Source organism: Neomonachus schauinslandi, chromosome 16 (genome assembly GCF_002201575.2).
Source record: "Neomonachus schauinslandi chromosome 16, ASM220157v2, whole genome shotgun sequence".
NCBI classification, from domain to species: Eukaryota; Metazoa; Chordata; class Mammalia; order Carnivora; family Phocidae; genus Neomonachus; species Neomonachus schauinslandi.
In genome coordinates, this window is record NC_058418.1 from 18,869,086 (window position 1) to 18,879,349 (window position 10,264).

The following is a 10,264-nucleotide window of genomic DNA, read 5'->3' on the forward strand; positions in this document are numbered from 1 at the left end:
TTTGTGTTAAGTCAAATTCCCATCTACCTCTAACATGCAATGTCCTTTCCAAACAAAGGACCCAGGTACCTCAGTATTACTGTGGAAGTCCCTGACTTACATTCAGTTTTGCAAACCGTTACTCAATGGTGCCTTCACTATCTGGATTAGGTGACAATCGATGTAAATGTCGTTGAGTTAGGAAGCCAAAAGACAGCAACATTTGATAAATTTAGTTAGGTAATGGTAAGAATTTATATTAGATGCCTAAAATTAAACTCTTTAATTTTAACAAAGGAAGATCTACTATCATCTACTTTTGTAAGGCAAACAAGTGAAAGTGATTACCCATTAATGGAAAAAATACTCAGTAGACAAGAAAACCAAGTATGTCATCATCTTACAAACACTATGGTTCAAATAGGAAAATGCAGCACCACAAAATGAGGTCTAGTCAAACTGGGTCTTGCTGCACAGATAGGAACCTGGAAATGGGTCAAGCACCTTACAGTCATTTGGATTTTGAGCTATAAACCCAAACACACTACCTACGTATGGCTCAGGTCATATTACAAACTTTTCTAAGAACTTACAGGGCTGAAAATGTTCGTTTTACATCCTTGCCAGCGGATGTGGAAGACATCTAGGAAGGAAAGTACTGTGACTTTTTCTTCCCTCGGCCAGTTTGGTCAACAGATCTACACTGAAGCCAATTACAACCTCTGTGAATGTGGCTTTAGACTCAGACAAGCTATTATCCACCACAAAGAGGTGCATCAAAGACTCTCTTCTGTGTACCCTGGATTATTCCCTCAGCGGTCCCCAGGGTGAGGGGCGTGGCTTCCACAGTGACCCGGTTACCAGGTTACCAGGCACAGCGGTCGGGGGTGCGGGTCGAACAGCCACACCAGCTGAAGCGCCCGGGGCGCCCGAAGGGTGAAGCAGGCAGGGGACCCGCGACACTGTCGGGCCGTCGGGAGGAAAACAAGACAGGACTTTTTAGTGCAGCATTATTTTCTTATTTAATGGTGCACTGTTATTTTAAAAACAAATTGTGTGTGGCTTTAAATAGCAGAGATGATGAAATAGGTTAAGTCATAAATTATGGATAAGGGCTGTGGAAGAACAGGAAGACTTTATAAAAATTACAGAGGGAGAAATAATACGATTTAGCTAGAAAACAGTGCTATAAAAAGCTTTTTCTAGAAAAAGCTTTTTTTTTCTTTCTTTCTGGTAGCTTTAAAGCACGGGTCATACCATTGTTTCAGCTCAGAGGTCAGCCAACTTTTTCTCTGGAACTATTTACTATCTGACAAAGAGTACCTAATTCGGCCTTCGTGGGCCATACGGTCTCTGTCTCAACTCCTCGACGCCGCTGTTGTACCTTGAAAATAGCCATGTGCCACACGGAAACCCACGGGTATGGCTTTACTCCAATTACAAAAACAAGTGGCAGGCCAGGGCTGCAGTTTGGTCTTCTAGACCAGCACTGTCCCACAGGAAAATTACAACAGCCACATGTGTAATTTACAATCTTCTGGTAGCTACACTAGAAAAATAAAATCAGGTAAAATTATTTTAATAGTCTATTTTATTTAACCCCAAATACCATTTCAACATGTAACATAAAAACTATTAATAATACACTTTACCTTTTCTTGTACTAAGTTCTCAAAACTGTTGTGTACTGTACGCTCAGAGCGCACTAGTCAGGTTTCAGGTGCTCGACAGCCGCACGTGGCTTGTGGCTGCCAAGTTGCAGCATTATGTTCTAGAATGTCCATGCTGGGATTTCTACAACCAGTCTGGTGTAGTGACGAAGTATTGGCATTTGCTTCTTCAAAGACAGGGGACGGACTTATGTTGCCTCGAGGGAGACAGGCCAAGGGATTACAGCTACTGGGAAGAGGTATGTGGCCTCAGACACTCTAAGATGAGGTGGCCCAGGATGCTGGGGCACAAATGGGTAATTAGAGCTATGATACAGTCAGATGATGTTAGCTTCACGTGTCAATGCAACAAACAAATCGAATTCAAAAAAAAAATATCTGATATAGACCACAAAATGATCAAGGTGTGCACACATCACTCTAATTTTTGGCCTTCAATAAAGAATGCTAATTGTCCTTAACACAGCTGGTCTTCCGCACTGTCCCTGTATCAGAACTGAAAGTGTCTAAAAATGTGATTGGGAAGATAAAACGGAGAACCGTGTAGCAAGGGGGAAAAAAGCTTCGAAAGTAGACTGAACTTTTAAAATGATTAAAATGAACTAAGTGCTCTTCCATTTTTGTGTAACAGGGTTTAATGCTAGTTGGCGATAATTTAACAAGTTACCAAACGGTAATCTTTTTTTTTTTTTAAGATTTTATTTATTTGACAGGGGGCAGGGGGGAGAGCGCACAAGCAAGGGGAGCAGCAGAGGGAGAGGGAGAAGCAGGCTTCCCACCAAGCAGGGAGCCCGATGTGGGACTCGATCCCAGGACCCTGGAATCACCTGAGCTGAAGGCAGGCACTTAACCAACTGCGCCACCCAGGTGCCCCCCAAAGGGTAATCTTAAGCCATAATCGTAAATTCAACCCTTGGGAAGTTCGTCAGTATTTGAACCTAACTTTCCAAGTGACCAAATCAACATTTCTAAGATAAAACCGGATAGAACCTTTTGGTAATAAAACATAGAGGCAAGTGTTTTTAACAAAAAATTTATTACCAAAATACAATATTAAAGTCAATACATGACAAACTCCTGTAAAGCAAAATAAATTATTCTAACATTGTACAGTATTTCCAAAGGTAGTTAAAGAAGCACTATAGACCTTGCTTCACTGTTTGTTGAACAGATAAACTGTCCTACCATGAACACAATCCTAGAGTTTTAGGCTTTTAAGGCATGCAGCTCAATGTGCAGGATAATTTTACAAAATGCAAATCATCCTATTTTAATAAGATACAGTGTCAGAATTAACTGTAGTCTTTACATGTCAGTGTTCCAGAAATTTTTAGACTTTGGCTATAGAAGCAATGCCATAGTGTTACACAATACTCATTTTTTAAAAAAATACATGTATTCATGTCCATGAATATCAAACTCAAATTTCTATTAAATATATTTCATAGAATATTACTTAGAGCACCTTGCTGTACAATAAAAAAAGATTAAATAAGTGTCTATGAAAACTAAAAATATAATAAGTCTCAATAGAGAAGCCTGCTTGTCTTTGTCAAGCCAAGTACATTGTGGGAAGATACAATGTAAACATGGGTGCCCACCATCTGCTTTGTGAGAAAAGACAAAGAAAATAAAGAAGCCACCAAGAGCTACCTCGAATAGGATGAGAGATCTAGAACAAAGGCTTCTGTTCTGTTAGTGTCCGTATACCCCGCAGGCCGGACACAGAACTAAAATCTACAGGCAGGGCACTGGGAGAACACTGGGGCTGCCCACCATCTTCCGGGTTATTAGAGGAGGAGCGAAAACGTTGGCCCCCTGGAAAGTATTACTTATAATGATCAGAATGCATCGTCTTGCCCCCTCCCCACCTTTGCCTCACATCCAGTATGTTTCTTTTAAAAACTATTTTCACTATCAAATCTTAGAACTGTGTCAAGTGTTCAGAGTGGGAAACAAATACTAGGAGCTTTATTATGGCAAAAGATCTACTACAAGTAAAATGTTATTCCTACACAGATAATTCCTACTGATTAGTGTAATACCTATCTCTTCTACAATTAAAATTGCATACTTAGCCTTCATTATTACTTTTAGAAGTGTTCAATTGTTCTTGGTAGAGACAGTGTTCACTTAAGGCTTGCCACAACATGGTAACAGGAAGGTACAGAACACCCATGGTATATGGTTCCTCCTACAGCCCCGGGGAAAGCGTTTGAGGATATTCTAGGCTAGGATCAGATGAACGTTTAAAGGTTTTGAACCTCTGGGTTAATTTTTTCTCCATGAGTTAGGTAAATTTTAAATCCATGATTCCAAATGGGAAATTTATGTAACAATCAATGGAAGTGGTTTAGGGAACTGAATGTACTTTAAAAAATTCACTATTGATGTTTTTGGGATTTTTTTGGTTATTAATATATTCCAACTGATTACATGAAATTAAAACCAAGGAAACTTTATAAAACAAAATCCTGCTACTAAGGTTGTTAATTTTTAGAATGAGTGATAAAAATGGAACCATTTAAAATATTTAAATTTGAAACGAAATATAATTGTGTTTTAATTCTGAAAACAGGAGAAAATATATATACACATGCAGTGAATTTGGGTGATATAATTTAGTGTATATATATAAATTCATTTTATCTTTTTTAAAAACCACCTATCAGAGTGGTATTAACTCCCATAAATAAATTAAAGCTACCTAAATCAAACAGCCGCCAAGTTACAATCAATCGTTTGTTTAAATATCATCATCAACATTAGATTTAAAAAAAAACCCCTTAAACAATGTTTCAAGATGGCCTGGCCCCACTTAAGTAGTTCCTGATGCGACCTTAAAAAATACTAATTCATTCAATCCGTACCTGGACTTTGGGAAGGGAATTCTATCCTAAAATATGTCTACAAAGTGTTCCACTCAAAAAATTCTGTTTTCAATGTCTTCTAAGTTTATCAGAGTCACAGCCTCAGCACTAGAAGGTGTTAGAAATCAAGTTCAGAAAGAGCACCATGAAGATGGTGCACTGCATGGTGCACCGGCCTTTTGACTTGTATGCAGAATTTACTTTGACAAGACAATGCAAAAATAAATGATCAGTACAACAAAAGCCAAAACAAAACCAAAAACGCCCCTCGTCTCTTCGCTTTGAAACACATTATAATACAGACTGTGTAATTAATGAGAAGATCACATGTATGCGATGGAGAGTTTTAGTGTGAAAGCACTGGTAGTTGGTCTTCCATATGTCCCACTGCACACTGACAGAATGGAATAACCTAGATAGGAGAAACCCTGTGGGCTTGCCAAATGTGGTTTGTTAGTAAAAGTTTTATAAACAGCCTGAATTTTTACTATAGGTTAGCCACATTTGATTATACACCTCTTATGCTAAGTACAACTAGATTAATAAACTCCTGGAAATAAAATCTCCACAGCAGTATTCATTCTAAGGGGCTTTTGAATTTCGCCCCTCTTCCCCCAAATGATTTTTATTTAAGAGTTCCAAGTACTTCCAAGGTCTGATGATCAAATGCAAACTTTCATACTTTGTTGCTTGAATAGACCTTTGCAATACCACGCTTGGTCTAGTTTGGGAGAGAGGACTATAAAGCATGTGTAGCTACGGACAAAATTGCAGTGTTCTGTCAAACACTTTGAAAAGAGCCTTTGGGAATGTGCTGTGCTAAACGAGTCCCCATTTTCACGAACCTTCCGATTTGGTTTGAGGCAGGTGGGAATTCACCTATTTTCTCCTTTGCTCACAAGAAATTCACTGTAAATCTAAGACAATAATGTACTTCTTAAATGCCTATTTATACTCTGGATTTGGATTCAGAGGTCTCTTTCTTTTTTAATAAGTAATGTATCTTAAAAAAAAAAAGTACTGTACCTTAGACTGAGTATATGATTAAATCCTATCGATTTGGGGAAAGACTGATAGGTAGATCATTTCAAAGCCCTCTGGTATCTTATCCTTGTTGACTCTGTTGGTGATAGTGAAAACCCCTCAGACAGCAGCCCCCCACCCCTCACAAGAGGCCCGTCCCTCTAGAGTTGGCATGTCCAAGCTCAGAATGAAGAAGAAAACTAAGCTCTGTTTAAGACTGTGACACTTTTACAACAAGAAGTTTTAGAATAGTTCCAGAAAAGCTCTTTCTTAATTCTTTTGCTTGCATTTCTACACTATGATAAGCTTTGAATAATAAATACACTCAACACTAAGAAGAGGTAACAGGGTTAACACAGGGTTACATCTTTGCTTCCTCCTCAACCCACTTCCCCTCACTCAGAATATTTAAATATCATTACCGTGTATCCACTTGGAATTTTTTTATTACACTGCAAATTTGGTTCCAAAGTCACATGCGTCTCTTCCTCAAAAAAAAACCCCACCAAAAACCAAAACCCAAACACCACACCAACTATTTCTCCTGTGTCTAGTAAGTTACTTGATAGCACAAAGGTGAAACCGTGGTTTAAAGGATTTCTCTTCTACCGTGTTCCTCTTCAAGTAGTTATTCAATCTAATTTGTGTTCAAAGTGGTGTTGTGGTCCTTATTGAGGATGATGTTTACGATCTCACCCTCATGCTCTTTCATATGATCCAAGAGATTTTCTTTGCTGGTAGATTCGAAGCCACAAATACAACAACAGAAGAGTAAAACACAATACTCCATGCCAGGAGGCGCCAGACTGGAGTTTTTTTCTAAACTATATGAGGTATTACTTGTAGGGCTCAGTTTCTCATTGTCGTTGGAACCTGCAACTTCACCAGGAGCCTGGGAAATCAGCTCTGAGGATGATACCAAATTTCCCGAACTTCCAGTGACAGGATCGGCTCTTTCCTCACTGCTGTTTAAGAGCATCTTTGCAGGGGATCTCCCCAGAACCCTTAAAAACAAAACAAAACACACCAAATCCTCAGTTGGTTATAATGTAAGACTAGCAGGTTTAACCCTCACTTTAGTTTACGTACAAAAAGGGAAGGGGTAAGGATCAGGTACCTGCCACTCTGTGAAATGGCATCATTGATAGCCTTGTTTACTTGTTCGTAGTTGTAATTTTGGTCACTTGCATGCTTCCACATGTGAGACTTCAAAGAAGGAGGATGGCTGCACACGTACCCACACAGAGAGCATCTGAAAGACACAGGTGAGAGTCAGAGCGATCCTGTAACCTCATCTGAAGAATTACAGTGATTCTGTAACGACTATGAAATTCCTTCTCCGGAAGCCTTATGAGACATCCTATTTCACTAAATCTAAGATGTTACTCACTGTAAAGAGACGTACTGATTTCGGAGGCTAAAGTGTCCTAAAAGAGGTATCCTAGAATCAATAAAATTAAGTATTTTCTGTCATAAAAAATTTATTAGCATCATGACAAACATCCCAGATTACCTGGGCTATTACAGTATTCGGAAAGATTTCTAATATAGTAACATACAAAATCTTTGCTCTAAATTATTTAACCACACACAGGAAGAAAAATATACAAAATACATACTCTATACCACTCATTTTTAAAAAAATTTTTTAAGAGAGACAGAGACAGCGAGAGAGGGAACAGAAGCAGGGGGAGGGGGAGAGTGAAAGGGAGAAGCAGGCACCCCTATACCACTCATTTTTTAAGAAAGCAGAAAGGAGGGTGCTGGGGCGGCTCAGTCGGCTAAGCATTTGCCTTTTGGCTCAGGTCATGATCCCAGGGTCCTGGGATTGAGCCCTGCATCGGGCGCCCTGCTTAGTGGGGAGTGTGCTTCTCCCTCTCCTTCGACCCCTCCCCCCTGCTTTGTGCTCTCTTGCACTCTCTCAAATAAATAAAATCTTAAAAAAAAAGAAAGCAAAAAGGAATTAAATAATTTTAACATGAACTGTTTATTTACAGATCCACAGAAAATGGTAGTAGTCCTGAGAATAAATTAACAATTTAGATTTCATAAATAAAACTTAATAATCTTCAAAAAGTTTCTATTTAAAATAACATTTGTTTCACATAATTAGTTACACTTGGTAAAATCTGAACTGAATGAAGTATTTAAAAAAAAGTAAAAAAAAAAAAAGAATATACTTTTTTTGAATAGATTCTTTTAGCACTTTTAGGTTTATCTCCTTTCCCCTGCATCCAGTTCTCCCTCTTCGTCGTATCTTGCATCAGTGTGGAGTATCTGTTACAAATGGTGAACCAAAATGGATACATCATTATTAACAGCTGACTGTTCACCATTGGTGTTCCACAGTTCTGTGTGTTCTGACAATGCATAATGTCATGTATCTATCATGACAAATCATAAAGGATAATTTCCCTGCGTGAAATACCCTCTGTGCTCTATGTATTCACCCCTCACCCCCCCCAATCCCTGGCAATCACTGATTCTTTTACTGTCTCCACAGTTTTGCCTTTTGCAGAATGTCACACAGTTGGAATCACATAGTATGTAGCCTTCTGGACTGGTTTCGTTCATTTAGCCATATGCATTTAAAGCTCCTTCACGTCTTTTCATGGCCTGATAGCTCTTTTCTTATCACCAAATAATATTCCATCGCCTGGACGTACTACAATTTGTTTACCCGTTCACCTACTGAAGGATATCTTGGCTGCTTCTACATTTTGGCTATCATGAATAAAGTTGCTGTAAACATATACGTGCAGTTTTTTGGATGGATATGAATTTTCATCTTTTGGGTAAATACCTAGGAATACAATTGCTGGAGTGTATGGTAAAATTGTTTATTTTTTAATTTTTCTTTTTTTAAGATTTTATTTTTAATTAATCTCTATAGCCAACGTGGGGCTCGAACTCCCAACCCCGAGACCAAGAGTCGCATGCTCTATCGAATGAGCCAGCTAGGTGCCCTGCAAATGTACTTTGTAAAAGAAAATTTTGTTAAATACTCAAGTAGAAGCCTAAGAAATCAGGTAACTTATCTGAACTCTTCACAACAATAAGAGACATGGTCACTGATCATTAATGGAGCACAAAGAAAATAAAAATGCATAAATAAACATGACAATTAAACAGGCAAGGTCTAAACTCTCCCTCTAATCCACCTTCAACTTTATGATGGATGCAGCAGTATTAGCTTTTTATTACATGTCCTGAGGCATCAGGTCCAAGGCCAGTGAAGGGCCTTTTACCTCAAGAAATACCAGGCCAGTTAAAGGCAATAAATGTGCAATTTTTGGAAGAAGGTCCATAAATTCAAACATAAAAAAGATGTACAATTTTCATTAATAAGCAGAAAAATGCATCATGCACATAAGCCTGATAGAGATAAATAAGTCTGATAATGCCATTTTTGTATAGATGTGAAGAAATGGAAATGTATAAATTGCATGTATGTAAGTACAAGCACTCTGAAGAGTAATTCTGTTAAGACTGAAGAGGCACACATCTGTGACCTTATGTTCTAGTTCTAGGGTGCTACCCTAAAGATATTCTTGTGCGTGTTCACAAGGGCACATGTACAAAAATCATGTAGCCATGACCAGTTAAGATTTTATTTATTTATTTGACAGAGAGAGACAGCGAGAGAGGGAACACAAGCAGGGGGAGCGGGAGAGGGAGAAGCAGGCTTCCGCGGAGCAGGGAGCCCGATGCGGGGCTCAATCCCAGGACCCTGGGATCATGACCTGAGCCAAAGGCAGACGCTTAATGACTGAGCCACCCAGGTGCCCCTAGCCATGACCAGTTTAAAAAAAAAAAAGGGGGGGAGGCAACTTACAACCACTGTTTTCCCACAGAAATATGGAAATAAAATGGTTTATTTTCATATAAAGGAACATTATACTGTGCCTAAAATGAAAGAACTAGAAGTATACTTATCACATGAACCAATGATCAGTGAAAAGAAAAAGTAACAAAAATATTTGTTTGGTGTATCATTTAAATAAATTGTGAAAATACCAAAACCAGTGTATATTAATACATTCAAATATGTACACACACACACACACACAGTAAAGTCTTGAAAAAATGCTAGGAAATGATACATATTAGTATCAGGACAATGGGAAGGAAGGGGAGAAGAAGTTTTACGTGTCCCTGTTTTATTTCTTCAAAATGTGGTAAGATGTTTGAAAGGTTTTATCATTTAAGATACTTTAAAACTGTTATACCAAACTGTTATACCATTCTCTTTAAGACTTTATAGACTGCATAATAATTTTATTACTGGCCACACACAGAAAACTAACCTTAAATCATTTTATTTTGCCTATTTATATCTGAGATGCAGTACTTTTTTTTTTTTTTTCCTAAGTAGGCTCTACACCCAGTGTGGAGCCCAATGAGGGGCTTGAACTCACGACCCTGAGATCAAGACCTGAGCTAAAATCAAGTCGGACACTTAACCAACTGAGCCACCCAAGTGCCCCATGAGATGCAGTACTTTTTTGACACATCTCAATAAATCTTTTTCAGTAATATCTAGAAAAGGGCTGGCAGTTGGTGATCACTCCCATCTCCTTGCCATTAAGCTCAGTGTCCATATCTGACTATACTTCTTCGTTACACTGCGGGGTGAGTGTGCTCTGGGTACCGTCCCCGGCTCAAGTGTTTCTGGACTGGTCCCTTGAAAGGAGAGACTGCCCTGCACCACTGTGGCCTCGC

General features: G+C 38.7%; 1 protein-coding gene across 1 annotated transcript in view; it reads right to left on the reverse strand.

Annotated features, from left to right (window-relative positions):
- Positions 1 to 6,026: 6,026 nt before the first annotated feature.
- ZNF507 (zinc finger protein 507) overlaps positions 6,027 to 10,264 on the reverse strand; it is a 35,756-nt gene continuing 31,518 nt past the window's right edge. Inside the window, exons 5-6 of the mRNA XM_021701049.1 lie at positions 6,660 to 6,794; positions 6,027 to 6,546 (exon numbers count right to left, since the gene is read on the reverse strand). Coding sequence (XP_021556724.1) covers positions 6,180 to 6,546; positions 6,660 to 6,794 — 502 coding nt within the window. The 3' untranslated portion in view covers positions 6,027 to 6,179. The remainder of the gene's footprint in view (positions 6,547 to 6,659; positions 6,795 to 10,264) is intronic.